This window comes from Mycteria americana, chromosome 6 (genome assembly GCF_035582795.1).
Source record: "Mycteria americana isolate JAX WOST 10 ecotype Jacksonville Zoo and Gardens chromosome 6, USCA_MyAme_1.0, whole genome shotgun sequence".
Classification (NCBI taxonomy): domain Eukaryota; kingdom Metazoa; phylum Chordata; class Aves; order Ciconiiformes; family Ciconiidae; genus Mycteria; species Mycteria americana.
The window spans coordinates 31,822,800-31,847,733 of NC_134370.1; the positions used below are offsets into that span (position 1 = coordinate 31,822,800).

General features: G+C 40.5%; 1 protein-coding gene across 1 annotated transcript in view; it reads left to right on the forward strand.

Annotated features, from left to right (window-relative positions):
• Positions 1–15,039, forward strand: part of GLUD1 (glutamate dehydrogenase 1) — a 31,146-nt gene extending 16,107 nt beyond the window's left edge. The window contains exons 5-13 of the mRNA XM_075505237.1: positions 260–354; positions 4,889–5,068; positions 6,845–6,982; positions 7,950–8,087; positions 8,207–8,287; positions 9,160–9,283; positions 10,561–10,652; positions 12,944–13,006; positions 13,658–15,039. Of these exons, the coding sequence (XP_075361352.1) occupies positions 260–354; positions 4,889–5,068; positions 6,845–6,982; positions 7,950–8,087; positions 8,207–8,287; positions 9,160–9,283; positions 10,561–10,652; positions 12,944–13,006; positions 13,658–13,777 (1,031 nt within the window). The 3' untranslated portion in view covers positions 13,778–15,039. The remainder of the gene's footprint in view (positions 1–259; positions 355–4,888; positions 5,069–6,844; positions 6,983–7,949; positions 8,088–8,206; positions 8,288–9,159; positions 9,284–10,560; positions 10,653–12,943; positions 13,007–13,657) is intronic.
• Positions 15,040–24,934: the final 9,895 nt, after the last annotated feature.

Genomic DNA, 24,934 nt, shown 5'->3' on the forward strand with positions numbered 1-24,934 from the left:
TTTAATTGACAAACTGACCTTCATTTTACTGAATGGCTCGTGTGAAAGGTTGGACATTTTGGCAGTATTGTACAAATGTGTGATATGGCATCTAAAACTGAATTGAATCCAGAAGAATCTGTTGATTGCATAATAAACTGAGGATTAAACAGGAAAACAGTTCTTCTCTGCCAAGCCCTGCACAGTTCCCAAGGGAATAATGGTTGAAGATAACTATTCATATTTGATCCTTAAAAGCTGTTTTCACTGTTGCCAACAGGCCCTGGTGTTGATGTGCCTGCTCCTGATATGAGCACAGGAGAGAGGGAGATGTCCTGGATTGCTGACACCTATGCCAGTACCATAGGACACTATGTAAGTTTTGAGCAGAGGCTTTGAAGTAGAAAAGCTTTCTTGGTCTTGGCCTTTTATCTAGAAATCTATTACCATGCTGCTTAATCATATAATTTTATTTAATTATGTGGATCTAAATATATTCTTGCAAACTGTAACAACTTAACTGGTATGAGGTTTTTAGGGTACAGTTAAGGAAAAATAGCTTTAAGGTTAATGCTTTTATACTAGGCTTAAATTAAGTTTGATACAATGCTGATTGCAACTGTTCAGCAAAAAGAAAATACATTGTTTTTAAAGGTCTCATACTTGGTCTAAAATTGGTTTCTATTTCTACGTTTTCCCTCTGTTTTTCATTAGTACTATAGTTACTAATTTAAACTTGTTAAACAGTTAGTTCATAATAGTTGGTATAGTCTTAAAGTACTGAAATCTTTCCGTTTCAGACTACTGAATTTACAAGTGTTATTAAATAAATACTCTGGTTTTGTGCATTCAAGAGACCATGTAAATTAAGTTTGCACTATTGGTCTAACCTGTGAAAGTACTGAAGTTGGTTCTCTGTGGTCCCCTAAAAGTAAAAAGTAATCAGTGTAAACTTCAGCAAATTTTCCAAAATGTAAAACAACAGGACACTGATACAATTTATTGCCCAGAAGGCAATAAAAAAATGACGTTTTTGAAAATTAGTTTTTAATTATAGCCCTTAATTTGGCCTTTGTCCTTATGTTACTGGGGTTATTTGTACCTGTTTTGACTGTACCAAAAACGTGAATGTTGACGTTTTGTTGGAATACTTTTGTTGTATACTTTTGACAGGTTGGATGAAAGAAAAATGTATTACAGACAGCTTACTACTTAAGGCTCTACTGTCCATGGTACCCAAACTTTCTAGCTTCTCTCAGATGTTGTTTCTGCTACTCCAGCAGGTCATACTTTGTTTGCTAAGGAGTCTTGCCATAGCTTCGTATTAGTGTGTTGATATGCTAAGCTATCTCATGTTTGCCTATCTCAGCTCCTTTTGAATTGAAAAGACTTTCTTTTCACTTTCTGCAGTCCCTTCCAACAGTTCTTCAGAAATAGAGCAGGGTGTACACCCCCAGTAATACGGCATTAGAGCCACCCAACGTGTATTCTCTGTCATGTCTGTTCAAGATGTGCCTGGCTTTCCTGAGACAGGCTCTTGGCAGAATACTTGTCTTGCGCTGATGCCTTTAACAATAGGAGGCAGGGATGGCACAGGTTCTTCTAGATCTGAAATACAGTCTAAGGTATCTTGGGGGGGGGGGGGGGGGAAGGAATGCTTGAGGAATAGGCTGTGGCATGCTGATTAGTTGAGTTAAATAACTTTTACACAGAACTGTCTGTTAGATAGGGATATCAGTATAAAATAGTACTTGCTTTTTGTTAGTCACGTATGTAAATGTAAATATTTTATTTAAACTTTAAACCTGATAAAAACCCCAAAATTATTACTTCAAAAAGACATCAGCATGCGGAGTCGCAACTTGCCCCCTCAGTCATAACTTAAAATTCCAACATTTAAGAAAACTACTGCCTCGAAGCATTTTAAGTTTTAACATTTAACTCATTGCACTAAAATGCATATTTCACTGTGGTACAACAGCGTTGCTATATTACAACTGACACAGAAGGCTCACAGCACATGACCTGCGTTAAGATTTGCTGTATTTGTTAATAGTTCACGTACAGTTTTATACAGAAGTTTCAGGTTTTTTAATAGGTGGAAAACTAAACACTGATACAGGAGAAGATTTTTAAATGGCTGAATTTCTTATTCTTTCCACTTTGTCATCTCATCTTGTTGTGTAGTCCTATACATACACATGCTTCAATGACAAAAGAAAATAAACCAACAACTACTGAGGATAAAAATACAATTTGAATGATGCTACAACAGCTGCTTTTATTCCTAGGCGCTCTCTGCATGGCAGTATCTTATTCTTGAAGAATAAAAAAACCTGAGAGGATTTAGATACATTTTTCTGAAAAGGGAATTAAAGAATTGAAATAAGGAAAAAAATTAAATCAGTTTACTTAATTTGGCTGGGTTACTTGTTTGTACATGGAAGAGAAAACGGTAGCCATAGTGGAACTTACGAGCTATTGTGGAGAATGACCAGGTGTAGAGAAGGAAAGTGGGAACTCTGACAAGGCTGCAGAAAGTGGAATAACATATCAAAACCAGTTTGTAGAGGAAGATGTTTCTGGTAACTATCTGGCTGAGACACCAAGAACAAAAATAAAGGTGATTAAGGAACTACGAGATATATAAAAGTGACCACGGGGAGAGGAGGGAGGGGAACTAAGAGGAGAAAATGACCATTGAACAAAACTGAAACTAACCATAATTCAGAAAACAGATGGAAGCTATCCGAGGGCCTACATTCAATTGAGTGGAAAGACAACTCTTCGGTGAGAAATCTACATGATTGTAGATTGAGAAATCATCATGACCTGATGAGTCAGTGTGGTTGCACACAGATGTGTTCAGGGAGCTTGAAGTAGAAAGGAAAAGCCAGATAACAGATATAAACAGATAGGGGAAGTCTGCTCAAAACCTAACATACAGAGCGAGGAAGCTGGAGAGACAAGGAGAATATTATTGCAGTGTGGAAAGGGGTTAAGAAACAAGCAAAAGTTCAGTGTCTGAGCTTTGCCAGCTAAGTTCATAGACTATTATTACTAATATAGAAGTCTTTGATGCTAGCCATAAGCCATTTTACAAGCTTCTCCTTAAAAGCCGTAGTCTGTCTTTTTGTCCCAAGATGTGTTAAACATTTTTTTTGATTGACTTAAAACCAGAGATTTTAGGACTTTGACATTGACTGTGGTTTGTATATGTGACTTCAGGAAGACCCGGAACTGCCCTCACCTCATGCTCCGTTTTCTTGCCAAACCATGCAAGTCTTTAATAACTACCATGTTAACTGTTCCAGAAAATCCATCTTAAGTTGCTGGATCACTGAATTATATATGGCTAAAGTTTTTTATTAAATTCATCCTTTCCAACCTTCTGTACTTCCTGACACATCCAACTGACTTTTGGGATGTGTGAGGGGACTTTTAGTACATTCTTATGTATGGCGGGAGGCTGTATTTCTTCAAGTATTTATAAAACATACTTCCTCCTTTGTGAATGCATGAAGGCTAAAATGTAGTTTCAATCTGAAACAGAATGAAGACCTAAAAATACATCAAAATGCCGGGCCAAGTTGTTCCTAGCAAACCACCACCACAGCTCTTGTTTGTAGTTGCTGTGCCACCAGAGGGAGCATACAGCTTAATGAGAGCAATGCAGCTATGTTTTGGGAAACTGAATTAGGAACTTTGTGGCAAGCCCAGCATCACTTTTATTGTTTTTTAAAGAGGGGTTATCTTTGGCTTTATATGGTTAACTCACTATCATTTTCAAATAATAGTTTTCGTTTCCATTATGGCTCTAGTCATCTCCTGCCATTCTGCCTCCAGTTACTTTTGTCTGTTCCTTTCCTTCCTCTCACCAAGCATCTTGTGCTCATGCCACAGGCATGCAAATGCATTTGGCACAAGTGATGGAGAGGAGGGAGCCTCCCAGTGAATATGTGGCTGACAGAATTGAAACCCATCCGGCTGCTGGCAGGCTCATTTCAGTGGATTCCCTTTCATCCCTACTCTTTCACTTGTGTTGGATGCCAAGCCACTGTGTGACTGTGCTCCCAGGGTGTGGGAGCATGGGAACCAGCGGTGACAGAAGAGGGACACCCAAACAGTGTCTAGTTTGGAATAAGTTTTTTCAAGTCATTAACTTCAATTTGAAAAATTAACTCTGGTTTTAAATAGTCTATTTTATCTTGACTAGCTGTCTAGCATATGGAAAAATTAATTTTATTACCACCAAATTAATGATAAAGGCTTGATTATATATTGCTTTTCTGAATAAAAGTAGTAAGTACTTATCTAACTTTTCCCATATGACCTTCGTACTGTAGATTTTCCTCTGAGATCAACAACAGGAAGGTATTAGGCCTGTACTGTTGTTTCAAAATAACTGAATTTGGTATAAGGGAACACTAACCACTGTTTAAAGATGACTAAAAACCAGTCCAAGGATATGTCTGAGCCCTTTAAAAGATTAAAATGTCAAGAATAATGGTGGAAATTATGGCTGTAAGAGGAGCTAATTTTGAGAAACATACCTCTCAAAGCTTTTTGATTTGTCAAAGGTCTGCTTGTTGCTAACAGTGCAACATGGATGTCACCATAATTAATTAACCACAGACTGAAGTTAACATACACACTTAAATACAACAAAAAATTACAGAGCATATCCAATATTGCATTATGCAACTTTCCTGACATCTACCAGAGTACTTCTGAGAAGGCATTCGCACAACTCAGGAAGGAAATCATCTTTACAAACTAAATGTATATAAACTATATCATGTTCTGACTCTTACAATTCCTGTTTTTCCTTATGTCTAAAGTGTACAAAACTTCTTGTTCCAGCTGTTTGATTAATTCCATAGCTCACAAGTCCTTCACTGTTTTACAGGATATTAATGCACATGCATGTGTAACTGGTAAACCGATCAGCCAGGGTGGGATCCATGGACGTATATCTGCAACTGGTCGTGGGCTCTTCCATGGAATTGAAAATTTCATCAATGAAGCATCATATATGAGTATATTAGGAATGACTCCTGGATTTGGGGATAAAACATTTGCTGTTCAGGTAACATTTTTCCTTCAACTGCAGGGAAAAAGTAGTAAACAAACTTCCAGTAGAGCTGCTTTTAAAAAGGACTGCAGCAATAAATCCTGTTAGGGTTTTACAACTTCCAAGTTAACCTTTACTCTCAAACTTCAGAAACACTTTTCAAGCAACATAGGTGCCCTTTATTTTGGACTGTTTTATAAAAACTGAACTTTCAATTGCACTCTACAGGCACAAAGCCAAATCTCCAGTCTTTATAAACATAGGCTGCAAAGAAAAAAGTGAGATACTATTACAGAATGTCTTTAAACTAAGGCATTGCACACTTTTCAATGAGCTGTGACACTGTTTCTGCCTACACAAAATTTGTTGCGCTGTTTTGTAATAAAAAAATTTAGAGAGAGAAAGAATTGGGGGTTATGTTCTTGTTCCACTATGGAATGAGCAGTTGGAAAAGTAGAAACCAATACCTTATCCTACATTTGTAAGGTTGAATGTATGTTTTTGGTATGCATAAGACTTCAGGATTTCTGTAGTTGAATTTTGAAGGGGTTTGATATTCAGTAATATGCATTATCAGTCTTAAAATTTCAAAGAAATAAGTTGTTCTGTTCAGCTTTGAACACTATGTTAAATGGAGGATTTGAGGGATTGCTTTGTTTTGTTGTTTTTAGTACCAATGCACTGGTGGTTAGAAATAGCAGAGTAATTGTAACCTCCAAGTTGTCCTCTAGTTAACCAGTGGGCTGAAAACAAACATCTCTGCCCTGCATGGACCCAGCAGCACACTCATCTCCCTGCACTTTGGCATTTTCATGCCTGGCAGAGGGCTAACCAACAGGCACTTAAGCATAACTTAGACTGAAAATATGGCCATAAGAATAGCTGAAGATTTTTTCTAGGAAAACGAGGATACAGCATTGTGAAAAGACCTAATGCATGACAAACTGTTGTATCGAAGTTTGCTTCAAATATATAAACAAAAATCCTAAATATAATTGGAGCTATGTTATACAGGAATTTAATATTCAGCTTTTTTCCAGCATAGAATCTTACTACAAACTTTTGACATGGATCATGTGACCTTTTGGTCTGCCATGTGTGTTCCTTTACTTCCAGAATGTTGAATAATGACCTGGAATTAGGTTTTCTACACCAGTAAGGATGTAAAAAATGCTAATTAAATACAAGATTATCTAAATTTAAATTTAGGCAATCTGTTTTGTACAGGACCACTTCAGAAATGTATTAGAAATGACATAGCTTCCTACAAGTTTGTATATTTTAATGTGAAGAATTAATGGTATTCTTGTTTAATGATTTCCATTGTGGGACGGGTTTTACACTTCTAAGCCTTCCTTACCCAAATTATATGAGAATATCTCTTGGCCTGCAAATGTTAGTCAAACCTTTGAATAGTTATACAAAAATCCATGAATCCCTCTAAGACAGTGCCAGTTTTAAAACAGATACCCATAATGTTCCTATGCTGATCGATATCATAGTTTTGACACGTTCATAGTAGCATTAATGCTTCCCTTCTGTGTTTCCAGTATAAAAAATTTAGCACAACTGTACATTGCTGGCCACAATGCATAATTGCTACAATGGTATTCAGACTAGAATAGAATGCATGTAGATTTCTTTCATCTTTCCTATACACATCATCTAATGCCAAGGTATGCTAAGAGATGAAGAACTATTTAAATCTATTCAACACTATATAAGCCTTAGCAGTAATCATAATTTTTGCTGAAGGGTTAACTACTTTTCCCTTTCTCTTTCCACCTTCAGGGATTCGGTAATGTGGGCTTGCATTCTATGAGGTACTTGCATCGTTTTGGAGCAAAGTGCGTTGCTGTTGGAGAGTTTAATGGTTCTATCTGGAATCCTGATGGGATTGACCCAAAGGAACTAGAAGATTACAAATTGGTATGAAACTTAGCTGAGCAGAAATAGTTTCATTTTTGTCAGCTTTGCAAGGACATAGGATGACTGTAGACTGGTGTTAATTTGTGATTTTTAAATCATGCTGCAATTAGTACTTACAAAATGGCTTAGAAATCTTTATTCTTCTGGTTTTCTCCTTATCCCCAGTATGAGTGCAGGTGGTTAACACTAACTGATCTTGTGGCTTTGGCTGTCTCTTCAGTTTATAACATTGTACTTTTTTTACCCTTTGTCCCAACTCTCAGAAAAATGGCAAGGGCTTGCATGTGTGCAGGCTAATTACTTTGGTTTCAGAATTGGAGTTCATGATTATTTTACCTTTCTTATGACCAAACTAGGAAGGATGTGTCAAGGAACCAGAGCAAGGAGGTTCCTAAAGGATTCCTGATTGAGAATCATAAACATATGGACATTTAAGATTTCAGAGTGCACTTTTGCTGCTTCTTACCTATTGGATGTTTCTGAAAAAATGAAAGCCTGTCTGGCAGTGTGACTTGATTATGTAGTTTGTAATGAAAACTGGATACGGTCTTTTTATTTCAGTTTCCAAGTGAAGCAGTCTTGAGGGAACAGTTCACAGGCACTAAAATACGATCTCCCGCTTAGAGTTTCTAAGGGGCTTAATTGATGTGTCTTCTTTTACATAGGGAGCATTTGAATGTTGTTATCACCTCTTTCTCTAAAGAATGAAATACTCCAGAGCCCAAATGGTTATCAGTGTCTTTGGCCAGAGAGCAGTTATGCCTCAATCATGGCAACTTGGACTGTTATCCAAGCTTTGTAGCTTGCTTTTTATGCCTAATCTAAGTAAAGATAGGAATTATGTTATGTGCTGTCTTTCTAGTACTGCTGCTTCTCCCTTCTTTCTTTTTTGAAAGTTAGAAGAAGGGAAGGAAGGCAAATGAGTACACACATGCTAAAAACACCCTGGTTTGTTTCCTTCAAACAGCAACATGGGACAATCATGGGCTTCCCTAAAGCACAGACGCTTGAGGGCAGTATTCTGGAAACAGACTGTGACATTCTCATCCCTGCTGCCAGCGAGAAGCAGTTGACTAAGGCCAATGCTCACAAGGTTAAAGCAAAAGTAAGTTGGAGAGCTCAAATGCAAATGAAAAGTGGAGAAGGCCTGTTTAAATACTAGTATTCAATAATTATCATGGATGCACATATACCTCAGAGTTACTCTGCTCTGATTCCTTTCAGATTATTGCTGAAGGTGCCAATGGGCCTACGACTCCTGAAGCTGACAAAATCTTCTTGGAGCGGAATATCATGGTTATTCCTGTAAGGCTCTGTTATGACCTTTGATTTTCATTACAAGGGTAATATTTCTGTAAATTGTAGCAAGACATTATTTATTGAAGGTTTTTATTAATAGCCATTCATTCTTTTAGAGTGGTTTTTAACAACTGATGTCTGGGAAATGGGTGTCAATGTTGCTTAAGTTTGGTAATAATTACTTAAAGATCTCACTGCAACTGTAGATGACCAAAGCTACCTATTACCTGAAGGCTACATATTTGGAAGAGAGAGCAATCCACAATTAGTTCTTAAATCTGTAGTTTTGCATTTTGGAGTATTAGCTGACATTTGCCCAATTAAATAGTCCACTAAGCAAAGGAAGAAGGCAGAGTAAATACACTGGCCAATTTGTTTGTAAACATTATGTCTCTGGGTGATGCTCTGGCAGAACAATGTATCATAGATTGTATAGCGTAAATGTTGCCTATAGTGATAATTTGAAAGAATAAGACCTAGCCAGGTATAATGACATCCTTTTCCCAGAGAAATGTGTCCTGATCAGGCAATACTGCTAGAAAGAATGGCTGATTTTCAGCCTTTACTCACTGAGATGGCCTAAGAATGCCCTAACTTTCTTGATTAAAAACTTGCATTAAAATAAAAGAAAGTGGTCAGTCGAGCACACCTGAACTTCACGTATTCTAAAGTCAAGTCCTCTTCTAAATCAGTAGTAGTCGTCTCTGGACTGCAGAAGAGGATAAGTGTTGTCATTTAAGAATAAGAACTGGATTGTCTTCTGTACTGCAGTTTAAACAAATACTTTGTACATAATACTTCTGCTTGCTTTTCCTTAATATGATAGAGCTGTCTTCATCACGTGGTCACAATTCAAGACATATACTGTTTCTGTGCAGGATCTTTACCTGAATGCTGGTGGTGTAACAGTGTCCTATTTTGAGTGGCTGAAAAACTTGAACCATGTCAGCTATGGCCGCTTGACTTTTAAATATGAAAGGGATTCGAACTACCACTTGCTCAGTAAGTGTTCAGTTCTGCTTTTGCTGTTTAATTGATAGATTGAACTAGCAAGCACCAAATGTGGGAGAAATGAATACAAAACTATTTTAAATTCACCTTAATTTCCCATAAGTCTATTATTGCTGCATACTGAAGAGTAGGAAAGATTTGATAGGTTAACTGACTTGCAACTCTAATGACTTAAGTTAAATGCATACTTTTTCAGTTTATCTTTTAATTCATAAAGTGATGCTTTCCTCAGTTTTGTGAAAATACTGAACTCAAATGACTTATGTGAAATATTTATTACTTCTTAATAAATGTCTTTCAGCTGTACACTTGGTATTTGAGAAGTATTCAAAGTTTGAGTGGGTAACATTGTTCTGCATATACAACAACAGAGGATTTCTCTAAAGGGCAGTAACATTGCCCTTGGTACAGGCGCTGTAAAAATCTACTTATGGCCTACAACTCCACTTAGGGTGTTCTGTGCTTCCCAGTTTCTGGGCCAGAATACCAATTACATGGAGAGAGGAAGCTTAATGCAGAAGAACTGCAGCATATTGCTCCATTTTAAACAATACTCTGTAGAAAACGTGATAATCTCAGGACATAGGACTTCACAAAACATGCATCTGAATTTTTTTTTAATATAACCTTTTCTCATAAATTATACCTTTCAAGGTGTTTCTAAAGTGGTTGAGGGTTATGGCAGTTGTAATTTAAGTCCCTTTCTTAACTTCAAGATTGTGTCATCTGAAATACTCTGCGATGTTGTTTAGGAAACCTTACTAATTAAATTACAAGAATTAAGATGAAATAAGTATCGATTCAAAATACCGAAGCACTTCTCATGTCTTAAGGAAAAAAAAAATAATTCCAGATTGGACTTTTTTCTTAGCAAGTAGTCTGTATGCAAAGTGCAATAGGAGATAATGAATTGCTTTAACTTCAGGAAATGTTTTATCTAATGCTGTCTATCAAGTTAGGAAAGTTAATCCGGATTGCTCTATCAGCTTTATGAGTTTAGCAAAGTGGGATCAGTAAATCCACAGTTGCTTGCCGTGTGACTGTACTATAGCACTATTGCTGCTAGTATTGGAGACATTCACCTATGAAAACTAATGAATCTTTCCCTTTTCTTAGAAAACAAAAGTAAGATGACTGGCTTTGCCCCCACCCCGTGTACTCTGCATTTCATGCCACTGAATGCTGAAAGTCTTGGGGTCAGCTCCTTTGTTAGGGAGCACATTCTGTTCCTTGTCAGTTACCTTGCCTCTGCTTTTTTTCCTTTATAGTGTCTGTCCAGGAAAGCTTGGAAAGAAAATTTGGGAAACACGGTGGAACTATTCCAGTTGTGCCTACAGCAGAATTTCAAGATAGGATATCGGTAAGTAGTTGCTGTTAGGTTTTTTACTGTTACTGTATTCTGATATTCTAACTGCAATCTAAATTTTGCCATTGTAGCTATTACGGAGGTTTTTGCCCCAAGCAAGGCTTTAGTCATAGTTAGCCTGATGGCCAAACAAATAAAGCAAGCAAATGATCTGAACTGCTTAAGAATACTGGAAGTAAGCTATTTTTTCTTTCTTTTACTTAAGCCCATGCAAAATACCTCCAATATTGTTAAAAAGCTACAGTTTTAATACAGATGCATTTTGTATTTGTAACTAGTGTTAGATTGCACGTTGCCGTTCATGTAGTGGAGTTTTTCAGAGCAACAGGCTGTCTCCATTGTTCAGACAAACCATGTGAGTTTTTTTACCAGGGAGGTCGCAGGGAATGGTTCTTTTTGCAGGCCAGTAAGAAAAACCTAAAAACCTGTGGTTTTTCCTGATGCTTTTGTTTGCTATGAAATACTTGATATTTCTGTTGGCTAACCTGATAAATACATAGACTCCATAATTTCTTTGAACCCTAGCTATCAAAGTCTATGGAGGTTTTGTAGTGGGAAGTACTGTCTCAAACATTTCCAGATTTTGTTTTGGAGATCTTGTTGATATAGTTTGCCTAAATTTCCAAACAGCTTTCAACAAGATCCCACACCACAGACAGTTTGGTACACCGTTTCTGTAATATAGACAAGAGCTGACTGAAAAATTGTAGAATGTTCTTCTAAGACTGACTTAACAAGCAAAGAAATGTCAGGTAAAATTATTATCTAATGCGTAACAATACATGGTGGGAAAATTTTTGTATAAAATGATGGGTTGTGAGCTCATCCATTTGCATTCAAATGGAAGATCTGGAGGTAATGACAAAATATAAGCTTAGAAATCCATAGCAATCAAAAAGCAAATCCAGTGTTAGAGATTGTTCTGAAGGGAAAAGAGTAAGACTGACTAATGATGCCACAATATAAACCCAGAGTGTGTCTGCCTTCTGAATACTGCATGCAGGTTAGGTCTCTGTATCTTAACACATTGTAGATGTGGAGAAAGTTCAGAGAAAGATCACAAGAATAATCAAAGATATAGAAGCTTCTCATACATGGAACAATGAATTAACCTAGGTCCTATTGGCCTGAAATAGTCCTGGGGTGGAGACAGTAATCTATAGAATGAGTGGTAAGAAAGTGGATGAGTAAGGATAGATTGTTCACTGGAAGGAAGGGTGAAGGAGAATGAGGTGCCATCACACAAAACCAGCAGAGTGAGTAGCAGAATGAAGAATGGGGATGGTTCCTAGCACAGCAGACAGTTATGATGTGGAATACCCTGCCAAGGGATGTATGGAAGCTAAAAGGGTTGGTCAGTTTGTTTTTTAACACAAGTTCAGGAGGAGATGGAACAAATGATTGGGGGAAACAATCCAGTGAGTTGTGAAAAACTTTAAACCATGCTTCCTCAGGAAGAAATTGGGGGAAATGCATGTAAATGTGGGCCAGTGTCATATGACAGAAATAGACTTTAGCCTGATCCAGTATGATGCTAGCATTTTCATAAATGTTAGGCTGAATGAATAGCATGGCAGGATAGGTTCTTTGGCCTCAAGTGATTGCTGTGATCTCTTAAACACAAGCCATAGAAACTGGCCTAGTAATTTCTACATCCAGCCCAAACTGTTATTTGAGGAAAAACATATATTTTGTGAAACCAGGTCTCAAATTATTAGTAAGTTACAACAGTCGGGATGATGCAACATTGAAGCTGATAGCCTGAATTAGAATGACTGAGTATCTTCAATTATTTATTGTTCTGTGTATTTAAATTCTAATGGGAACAAAGTTATTGTGGAGTTGCTCAGGGCTAATACAGTGTTGAGTATATGAACTGGGGATCCATGCCCTTCCTAAAATCTGACAGTCTTCAAAACAAATGGAAGTAGTTTCTATAGGTTATTAATTCTTGGGAGCTTATTTTGTTTAACATTTACTGTGTGTTTTGAAGGCTGAAAACAGTAGTTACAACATCAGTAAAAAATGTTAGCATCATGCATCTAGAAGCTAGGCATATAAAAGACTGCAGCACTTACATCTGAGGTTTTAGAATTGAATTTACCATAATTAGCTCTTCAAGTAACACAGTAAAGGTGATTTAGTTTCTTACACCAGTCATTAGAAGAAAATGAGTGAGCAAGCTTCAGTAATTATGGGAATCCAACGTCTCATTGTCCCTAATATATGACTACTACCTTTTTGTGTTTTGAATTAAACCCCGATTTTATTTCCTGTTGTTGCAGGGTGCATCTGAGAAAGACATCGTCCACTCTGGGTTGGCCTATACAATGGAGCGTTCTGCCCGGGTAAATATTGTGTTAGTAAATGTACTTGTAGGAAGAAGAACTTACGTGGCTTTGCGACTGTTTTTGAATGTGTGGTACAGAATTTCTTTGCAATTAAAGGAGTAGATAAACAGTTCACAATAATGGAAGTCACTGTAAGTATGAGGTATTTCTGCTCTGTGCAGGGATGGCCAACTTTAACTGAGTGTAATAGACATTGGAGACTAATACATGAAATCAGGAAGTATTTTCTAGTAGAAGCTGTAGTAATTAGAAAATTTTTAGTTGTCCTCTTCTACCTGACTAATCTGGGACACATACCTAAGCGTGCCTTACTTTGCCATCAGCAGTTTTAGATTAATCCTTTTATGCGGTATTTTTAATTAGTGGGGCAAAGACTACTTGAGACATCTTGTCTCTCCCTGTATCTGAGGTACATGTGGATCCAAGACCTGAAAAGGACCAATATAGTAATCTGGGAAAGATTTTCTTCCCTTTTCAGATCTCAGTTGTAAGGGGAATCAAGAAATTTTAGACTTGATCCTCAAAGGATCTGAGCTCTGTTACCAATCTAGCAGCTCTTATACTCCTAACTTAGATCCTCTAAGCAAAATCTAGTGTAGTTCCTATGGAGAAACTTGCAGAAATCACATGTAACCTTTTCTGTTTCAGCAAATCATGCGTACTGCCATGAAGTACAACCTGGGTCTGGACCTGAGAACAGCTGCCTATGTCAATGCAATTGAGAAAGTCTTCAAAGTGTACAATGAGGCTGGCCTGACCTTTACATAAATAGGCCATTACCGCTCCTTATTGTATCCCATCCCTCTCGCCGTTAATGTACCCTCTTCTTGAAAAAGCTTATCACAAGTTTACATGTAACCACAAAATTTTCTTTTCTTCTGACATTATAGTGGATTCTATTCTCAATTAGTTTCAGTCCAAACTAGTCTTTTTTACAATAAAAATTCATGGATTAGGAAATTGTATACAAGTATGTATCTGAAGATAACAGTTCATCTGCACTTGTGGGGGCCATTCTGGGTATTTCGCCTACAAAACAAAATGGTACATTTTATGTATGAAAGAGTGGTCTCACCACCTGAGCCACTTCTCAGACTTCAGATCAGATACTGTACTAGATACTGTACTAGATGAGCACTTAGCTCATTATTACTTCATGCACTTTTGTTTAATGATGTAATTTTGGCTTTGGCACTTTCAGTAAGGCCTTGTATGATCAATGCTGTGTCATTGTCAAAGGAAGAACGGGCCTCCAGCAGGGATTAACTTTGATAGGAGTCTAATTTTTATTTGTAGTAAAGCTTCAGGCCTGATTCTCTTTAGGCAATGTTTTTTCTTTAACTGTGCTGCTGTTACAGGACTGCCTTTTATTGCATGTTCAAGCCAGCTTGACTATCACCATGAAGTATGTAGAGGTGACAGACTAATATTTTTATAAGCTGAAACTATCAAGCAACTCTAGTTATGTTTTTAATCAATTATCTACATAACTATTCTGACTATAGGTTGTTTCCTTTTTTTAAAAAAAGGGATAGTCTGAATTTGATAAGCAATCATACTTAGGTTTTTTGGAATTTTTTCAGTCTTTTCCTTTCAGAGGCTTTCTGAAAATTAGATACTGCCTCAGTGAACAACCGAAGTGAAACTGAACCCAGAAATCATTGGCCAAACCACAGAGGAGCTAGAATGCTGCTATAAACTTAATCCACTGTCTTAACACACAGCCTTTTTTTTTTTTGTCATCAGGAGGTCTTGAAAGTTTTGAACATATTAGAGTACAACAAAATGGACCTCAACACAATATTGGATCAAGCACAGTTTTTAACGTTAGTTAAAGTAAGGCTTTTGTCCAGTGGAGTCCCCTTGAAGTGCCAGATGTTATTTATGTAATGAATATGAATGTTTTTTTTAAAAGACAACTAGTCCCTCCCAGAAACTCATGCTTTTTTTTCTAACTACTTTGTAACTGCATGACATAACCTGGAGAGAAGAGCAGTTATTAAAAAAAGTTGACCTTTCCAAACCTACTATACTGGTGTATTACTGTTTTCTATGTCATTCAATAGCTTTCCGTAGTTACAATCAGTCTGTGAATCTTCACAGCACACTTGTTTATTCATTACATGCCTACTGATGTGATACTGTCTGTGAGTTATCCTAAGGGGTTCACTAATACAGCTCGCTCTCTCTTGAACTCACCTATCAGCAAGGCTTTCAAAGTTGGGTATATTTGGTAAATCATTTCAGGTCTTTACTGTGTCCTCTCAAATTTGTGTGAAGAACTATTCTAGTAGTTAGCATGGAGCAATAAACCTGTGTGATGCATTTAATTAGTGGCTTACTCCATCATATATGCTGATATCTAGGGTTATAAAAGTACTACAGATCACCTAAGTGCAGTGTATATATACTGGCATTTATTTTTTTAAAAGAATGAGAACCCTTTGAGCATGAAAGAATTACTGTGATGATCAAGGTGTGGATCTCTAAACATGAGATCTGTATCTTGAATCATATTTTTCAGTGTAGTTTTTATGTAAACATTTATTAGATAGTAAAATGAAACTAAGATTGTAACAGTTCAACTCTGACAAATTGTAACCTACTTCCACCAAAACCTGGAGGCTAAAACCTCACAAAAATAGTTGTATTACTGAAAAGAGAAAGGATCTTAAAAGCTGAGTTGCATTGTCTGGCAGCAAAGTTGTTGAAAGCAAAGTACAGTAGCAGTGAGGAGACTTGGTTAATTTACTGTTATGTGTCCGTCCCCCGTCTCCCCTTCTCTCCATCTAGTAAAGCACCTCTAGTTTGGCTGTGCAAACTTGAAAAATGGAACCCTTTCAGTGTTGGAGCATGTGGAAAGCTGGCATAGATAGCTAACTGGGATATCTTCTACCTCCTACCCACTTTGGAGGAAAAAAACCCAAAAGCTGCACAATGCCGCAACTCCTCAATTCATTAGAATCTTATATTCTTGTACACCCACATGTTAACACTTCTTTTCCCAGGATGTCTTGAAAGAAAGCAGACCTATCACCAGGTATGTTTTTACCAAAACCAGAGATAAGCCCTTAAGGTTGACTGGATTTCATCTCAGCCAACTTGATTGCAATAGTTACTGACCTCTTGTTAATAGAGTTAGTGTTGAAGACCTGTGAGGCACAAATCTGAGCATATCCAAAGGCGATGGAGAACTTGGGGTACTTTTGATCAAAGAGTTAAGATTCTTGAGGAGATTGATGCTTGGAGTCTGACTTAAGGTTACAGCACATCAGCTGATTTGCCCTTTGGTTGCAGCTAAACAGAAGAACCAAACTGCATCAGTGAATCCAGACTTCTTGTGATAGATAGCCTATTCTGCAACGGTCTTGTATGTTAAAGCTACACTGGTGCTGAGCATTGTTGAGCTCAGTCCTAATGTGATCAGGCAGTTAAGAAAAAAAAAATTTTGTAGCGTATACCTCTCAAGACCTCACAACAGCAACGGAGAGAAGAAAGTGTAAAATTTCACACAGTTGCTGTGAGTTAATGTGGTTTTAGAGGCTTGGGTGCAAAGCAGCTATAGCCTTTTCTTAGCCCCTAGCCACAGTAGGAGAAAGCAGTCACTCTTTGGGATGTAGGTTATATTTATAACTGTACTGGTTTTTTTTTTTTTTACTGTAACTTAAATCAGTTACAGTAACTTCAAAAAGTTACTGTAACTTTTACTGTAACTTCAAGACCAAAATTCTTGGTGAATGCTCCTCTCCTTATATATACATACCTACACACACAAGTTTTATCTTCCAGCTAACAACATTGTCACTGCTTGTATTCACTTACATGCCACTAGACATTCACCAAGAAACTTGCTAGATTGTTTGGCAGGGAGCCAGTCAATACCTGAAGTTAGATTTAAGCACAGATTTGAACCTGCTCTGGACCACGCCTACTACCTAGAGTAAAACACATCCTTACCATAGCAGGTCTTCGTAATCTCTCATGCAGTATTAAGTGCTGATTATGTAGATAGTTTGTATTGAATAGTGGCTCAGTAAGTACTCTGAAGCTGCAAGCGCATTTCATAAGGACGACAACTACAGTGTTTGGAGTTACATGCCTCCTGCAAACTACTAAATGCAAAAATATCTCTGTTATACAGAAGAGCAAGTAGAACAATAATTTTTTCATCCCAGCAAAGAACTCAGACCTACATCTGTTTTCATTGATGGCAACTGTCACCATCAGGAAGAAGTGTTGGAGCAATAGTAATTCTTGCTGTGATTCCAAGATGCCAGGTAAGTGACCTCTAAATTACTCTGTTAGTAATTGCTGAGTCTGTAATACCAGACTCCTTACTCATTGCAGCAGTAAGTCATTTCTTCCCTTCTCACTTTTAAGTTCATGTGCATGCAGGGTTTTTTGTTTGGTTTTTTACAGCCCAGACTTGGTCAGTTCTCATTCTTCCAGCTCCTGCTTGATTACTGTCCATCTGTGTGTTTGACGGGAGCCCTGCAAGTGTGGTAAACAACTCCGTTGCCATACTGTGTGCTGCATTACACATCAATACTTTGCTGTGCAGAGCTGTTGAAGTCGTACCAACAATCCAGCTCAGGCAGCATTAAGCAGTTCAGTGGTGAGCTAAGTGCTCTGCTGGCAGTAATGCCTTGTTCTACTGTCAGCATTAGCTTGAGTGTCACAGTGCTCTTTTACCGTGGTTATGTATACCTTAAACACACTTGAGTCTTCACCAGCACAGTATCTAATTGCAATTTTACAGATAAGACCAGAAGTACGAGCACAGTCACAGAAGCACACAGGTGTTTGCCTTGATTTGTAATGGCCGTTTAGGTGCTCAGCTTGTGCGACTTGCACACACGTGATCCTGAGTTACACTCAGTGACAAAATGGGAGAGAGACCAAGTCTCAAGTCCTTGGCTTTACACTGTGCCCACTCTGAGCCATCCCTTAGCGGCTCTGTGAAGTAATCCAGTCTTTCTAGACCAGTGATTGTAAATGTTTTTTTAATATGTGTAATCAAAGGATTCCTAAGGAATACATGCAAGACAGGTAGAGTATAAGTATTTTCTTTATTTAAGAGTACATGTATTAGAAACTTGTTTACAAAAATTTCAGTGGTGTTACATTTTTATCTTCATTGTCCAAAGCTTTTGCCCCATGAAGTTGCTTGATTCACTACATTTTTTACAGCTTTTTCACCGGTTTCAGCAACTTTGTGGACTTCATCAAGAGCTTTTAAAACAGAAAAACAAAGGTAACTGTAGCATCACTGCAATACCTTTCCCTTTCCCGCCCAGTGTGGGACAAGGGGCAAGGTAGGGTTGGGGGACTTATCTGGGATTTCACTGAAATGGCATTGAAATAAACAGAAACATTACCGTACCTTTCTGAGCAGCATCCTTAGCCTGTTCCACTGTTTGCTGCACAGTCTGGTCCACTGTGTTAACTGGAATTAGGAGAAAAACAAGTGTAAATTGAACAGCCTTTACCCTTCCCCTAAACTCGGTAATCACATTTTAGAAGGGTCTGCTAAATATTTCAGGGCTAGAATATGAAAAGTTATTCTATAAGGATGGTCACCGTGGTCTACTGGGAGAGAGATGCTATTAGGAAGCTGGCTGTAGTCCCCCACGTTATCACGTGTCTTGGCACAGATGAAGATTATGAAAGTTACAATCTGTGTCACCTACAGTATCAGGAAACAAACCCTAGTAGAGAATCAGGTGCAATGAAAGCTTCCTTTTACTGAGCCTGGCTAGGATCTGCAGAGGGCAGGCTTGGGCGGTTTGGTTGGTAAAGATTCTCCCAGCTGCATAAAGCTTGATGCTCCCTGTCTGAAGCAGCATGCTGTAAGAGCAGCACATCGAAATGTAGTGAATAGTCTAACACTTTCTCTTGTAGTTAGAGAAAATTTTATTCTATAAGAGACCAGACTAGTTTTAAAGGCATGGATATGTTCAATAGAGGAGACTTATTGAGACATGAAGAGCAAGAAAAGGTATTGTCTTATAGTGGAGGAACTGTAGCCTAGAAAATAGCGATAAATATTGGGATGATTGGCCTCCAATAGCTATGATTGGGGAAGCCTTGCTCACAAGAGTCAAATAAAAGTTTGGGGCAAATGGCCTTCAGTTGAACCTGTATTTGTTTCATTCCTCCTGGCTCCAAATACTACCTTTTAATAAACATTGATGTGTTCTGCACAACAGACACTGAAGGGGGGGCTGACTGAGCATTCCTCCACCGAGATTCTTCATGGACATTGCATGAGGGAGAAGTGCTGAGGTGAGGAAGGACATTTAAGTGGACTGGGAGTGTCTAAAACTTCAAAGGTCTCCAGGCTTGGATTGAATGGCTCTTCAACAGTAGTTGTTTTGTTAAGTGTCTTGTAAAAACCGTGGCCTGTTTCACCTTGGGTTTGTAGGACACTTTCTACTGCTTAAAAGACATGCTAATTATCATCATGCATCATCTTTTGCTGCAGTTTCCTAACATGAGTGATGTACACTGCTCATAAGGTATGGTTAAGGAAAGTGCTTCCCGTAGCAAGCTTAGGTCACAGCTGATTTCATGGCTCCTTTTAGGAACCATGGGGTAGGTGCTAATTTAAATACTTGCAAAGCCCAGTTGTGCCACTCTGCACTGAGCAATGTCCCATGGGACTGCGCCTTCAGGGCATGCACAGGCACAACAGAAGTAGTTCAGAGACAAGGTAATTAATAGTTGTACAGCCACCAGTTGGGCAGTCTTGTTCTAGTTAAAAACTAGCAGAAAATCCCCCTTTGTTTTAATTTAAATGGGGATTTGGAGGGTACTTCTATTTATAGTACTCCCAGGAGTAGGTGCAGTACTGACACTGATGCGACAGGAGTTCAGCATTACACGCTGTGTATTTACTGACTGCCATCAAGGTACATGCTGATGGCACAGAAGTAAGTGGCCAAAGTCAGGCCAGTGCCTGGGAGCTCCTGTTGTTGTTCCAGGATCCAACTCCAGCTGAAAGGGCTGTGCTGTGGCACAGGACTTGCTGGGAAGATGTCTGCAGGGTGCAGGCAAAGAGCCTCAGCCTTGCTGCTGTCTGAAGAACTGGTTCAGCTTCCAGTGCTTGGGAGAGAAGGGGGAGGACTGCTGCTACTATTTAAAAACTTTGCTCTTGGAGTTTGCTGACTCCTAAACACTTAGTTCAATCAGGTGAAAACACTTAGTTCAATCAGCTGAACATTGAGATTACTACTCGGGTCCTTCAAGATGGCAAATACCACTTCTAAAACATCCACATCAGTCTTCTAGCATAAGAAGCCATAGATAATGTTTCCGCAATGTTAAAAAAAAACCATTAGGAGCATCAAAAAACCCACAGAAATATGCACTTCTGGGGCTGCTGTACAGCAAAAGCAAAATAGAAGAAATCATTTGAAAAGAAAAATGGATGGTTACCCCCCAGTTGCCCACGTCCTGGTGTTTCTCCTTCATGCTTCAGCATAAAAATAGTTTCAAGAATCAATAGTTTCAAGAATAGTTTTAAGAATCAACTTTGGAAAAGGGGGCAGTGGGTGTGGGATTAGGCATCTTTCATCTTCCTAGCAAACTGAACCAAGAATAGATGTAGTAGTAGGTAGTAGTACTACAAATAAGTAGTAGGCTTTCCACTTGCTTCACTGGGCACATAACCTGCAAGTCATATTTCTACTGCATTTGAAGTCACAGACAAAATGTCTGGTTTTGAGGGTTTACCTAAATGTCATGTAAAGAAATACGAAACAGCCTCCACTGCTCAAGCATTATATAAGCACAAATATTTCAGGAATTGCACCAGTACAGATCTCTGCGTTAAAGCTTCACTAACAATGGCTCATCTGAGTGGCACGTTATTTAAATTCAGGGGCGATTCTGCAAGCCTCTTCACAGGAGTAAACTTGACTCAGGCACCCTGAGCCCCTGCAACTGCACTTCGGCTTTCGGTGGGGTGAGTGGCTGCAGTACCATGGGGCTGGAGCACGGACAGCAGAGCAGAGCTGACTTCACTGCGTGTATTTGTGCAGCACTGAGCAGATCAAAGACCTCAGAGCTTCAGGAAACTAATCACTACACTATTACAAAACTCATATTTATCATGGCGGTTCACGTTAGAAAACAAAGCCCTAAATAAGCAGCCTTGCCTCCCCTCTTGGCTTTCTGCTGTCCTCTTCTCTCTTCAGCGCATCATCTAGACACCCGCACAGTAAAAGCCAGAGTGGGAGAAGTTGTGGGAAACCAGTAGTTAATATCGGTCCTTCATTTACTATAGTGTTAGAGGGTTTGGAGATTACAGGACGTACTGACCGCACGACAGCATCTCTAGAGTTCATGCCCGAGGGACAGATTTGCTCCCAGCTGCAGGGGTGGGAGCAGGGCACATACTTTACACCCAAGGCACAGGAGGAGGGAAAGCAGCCATTTGTATTTACCTGCCACCTGTGCAGCACTTTCAGCTTGTTGCGTGGCTTCCTTGGCAAGCTTCCCAATCGTGAACATGGCTGCGCTCAGTCGTCTCTCTCCACAGAGGATGGGTGCGTGAATCCTAAACTCGGTTCTGTTACAATGTTCAGCAAAGTGCAGCTTTTTATAGACAAAGCAGGACTCCTCCCAGTAGTTAGAGGGCAAATGCAAACTAGAACAGGGAAAAGCCATGAGCCCTTGTTGGGTGATTAATATACAAGGCATAAAAGGGCAAAGAGACATTAGTGCTTATTATGTTTTCCCCCAGAGAGAGGGTGTGGATTAATCAGCAGAAGTTTTCCATAGCCCAGGAATGAAAGCTTTGTTTTTCCATATTGAGGAGTTGGTAAACAGTGTGCGTGCCACAGCTGTCCCGACCAAAGGCTCCTGAGCTGGTGCCACGGGGGGAGATACAGGCAGGCACAGCCCGTTGGGAACCGGGCAGAAAAACATTGCATCGCAAAACACTCAGCTGTGGCATTGCTTAAATCAACTCTGGCATTTCAAAACCTTACATAGAAAAGTATCCAGTTTCAGATGATTCTTGCCCACATTTCTTTTCTCCCCTGTGGGACTTAAAATTCATGGCTATAAAAAGAAATGGGAGGAGCTAACCCTGCTTTTTAAAGTATCTGATGAAATCTTTGTTGTGTTAGACGAAGCTAATAATTTCATGGTGTGTCATAATTAACATTTTAACCCCTTGTTTCCAATGCCCGGCTCAGGAGAGTGAAGAGAGAAAGTTTGTGTCCTTGCCCTCTGTCCCCACAGTGAACACTCGCAGGACCCAGCACAGCCTCCGGGGCCTTGGGCATCAGGCGTGGGCTGGTGGGGTGCAGCCCCAAGCCTGCGCCTGCCCTTACCAGGGGCCAGGCAGCGCTGAGCTGCAACACCGGGCTCACACCACCTGCCCCGAGCAACAAAAAGCTGAGCTGCCACCTTGTTCCCCGCACCAGAGCCCGCGGGGTGGGATGTGGCACGGGGCCAGCCCGCGTGCAGCACTGCGGGACCGTGGGAGGCAGGCTGCCACGCACGCGGTGCCCACGCCAGCCGGGTTCCTCTCACAGGACTCCTATATGCCGTCCAGCCAGCCAGGAGCTGCTCTCACCCCAAACGACCAGGCTTATTTTTTTTCTGGCATCACCTGCTTTCTAGTAGAACTACTTTTGTGCCTTTTCACACAGCGGACAGGAGCTTTTGCTCTGTTGAGCAAATAATTGTTGCTGAAAAGAGGGAAAAAAAGTGTAACCCACTGCAGAACAAGGGCTTTATTCATCAATCTGGTCTTCTGGCTACAGTTACTGCTACAGCAGGCTCTAGGAATACCTCCCCTGATCCCACATGTGTCACTTCATGAACAACAAACAGTTCCTCTACAGTGTCCCTTCCAGCATTACAGCAAAAGTTCTGTTTTCTTCCAACCGTTGCAGTTTCTTACTGACCACAAAGTCCTACTATATGTCAATTAAATATGATGTGGAGGGTTTTCTGGGGGTGGGGAGGAGCTTCTCTGCATCATTTTGTCTTCTGACAGCAGTGGAGGGATTACTCACCATATCTGAAAGCAAATTCTACCAGAATATGCTCACAAAAACCAGAAGGAAAGTCACAATTTTGGTTTAAATTCATGTCTTCCTTGACGTCAAGTCAAGGGGCGTGGGCAAAGTTCAGAACTGACCTGCGACGCAGGAAAGACCCTGAAATATTTCAGATAACTCAGAGCAGCATTTGACCCATGGAAATTTATTGCACGGCGGCCGGGCAGCAAAATGCACCCGTTGTTGCCTGTAACATCCTCAATTACCCATGGCTGGCTTTGCTTGCAGGAAGCAGCAGTTTCCTAGTCCTGCTCAGCTGCTGCTCCAGTTACCAACAGGGAGAGATGTGCAAAGACAGCGAGACTCGGTGTCAGCAACAGGCGTGTGTATTTGGCGAGGTGACTGTTTACAGTGTAAAGAGACACCAGAAATACCCCTCTTCATCCTATCCTAATTGCAACGTGAAGGACAGTTCCTTCTCTCCCACACTGCAAATACAACTCTTTTCAAAAGCCACATCATCACTAGCTCATGACCGACTTTCACAAGAGCAAATCAGTACAGCACCAGCACTGATGCTTTGACTTGCCCATGAACGCGAGTGCAGAAATAAAATTACAGAAACAATCCTATTTATATTACACTGACGCACTGCAGGTACATATTGAATTATAACGCCAGAGAGTACGTGCCATTGCAACACTCCCTACGAACAGGTGAAGGTGGTGTTTGCCTCACAGGCATAAAAACATACCGCATTAAAACATACCACAGTTTTCAAATATAAAAAGGACCAATTTTCTGTCACTACATACAGACTAAAACCATTGAAGACCAGTGAAGAGGTGTAGTTAGTTCTCTGCAGGCACCAGGATTTTCATCACTCGTGTTTAAACTGACATTAGATTGCATTCAGTGCCATAGGTTTTGCCATCCGTCATTGCAGCAACACGCCTCGGTAACCGCATTTACTAACTTCACGTAAGGACAGGCAGTGCAGGTGCGTAGCACCGTGGCTTTCTATAACACGAGCTGCCCCTCCGTGCCGCTGCCGCTACTTCTCCTCTTCTCGGCTCCCTCAGCCACCCCCAGCCCAGCGACACGTCCCAGGGAACTTCGCTTGGTAGCGCAGCGGGGCTAACGGGAGCGGGGCCTCAGCCCCCGCCGCCGCCGCGGGGCTCATCTCCGTGCCCCCACGCCTTGCTCCCCTCCCTGTGCCCGGCTGATCACACGGCCAAAGCCCAGGACTGCCGCTCAGCCCAAGCAAGGCCATGACAGCTTGCTGAAAACGGGGATTAAAGCTGCCGAGGCGTAAGCACGTCCACGTCCTAAGCTCAGCCACCAGCCAACGCAGGCAAACACAGAGAGCTCCAGAGCAGAGACAAAACCCAGCGTCCTTTGCCACAGGCGCAGGACAGACCCCCCAGCCCAGCTGAACACCACCGCCTGCCAGCACCGAGCACCCGGAGCTGTCTCAGCCTCTCCCACGGGGTCCCACACGGCCACAGCACCCGGGGGCGGGGGACGCAGAAATCACAGCAACCGTGGCACCGACACGATGTGCCACCTCCTTCCCTCCTCCTGCAAAGCGCGCAGCTGCCCGCTCCTACCTGCCCGCCATGCCTGCAGCCAGCAGCTCCCCCCAGGCCCCTCCCGCAGCCCCTTTACAGCCTCCCCGGCCCCTGCCCCGGCCCCCGTGCGGGCAGGATTCGGGGAAGGGCCCCTCTCACCCAGCCCAGCCCAGCCCTGCCTGCAGCAGGGCCCTTATTTGCCAAACCTGGCAAGGTTTCAAGTGAAGGGACTATCTGTGCCATTGGTAGGAGATGAATTTAAAACATGAAAGGAAGGTTGCTTTTGTCCTGTGGGCAGCAAATCCCAGTGAACCCGCTGCCACCACAGGCTATGGGAG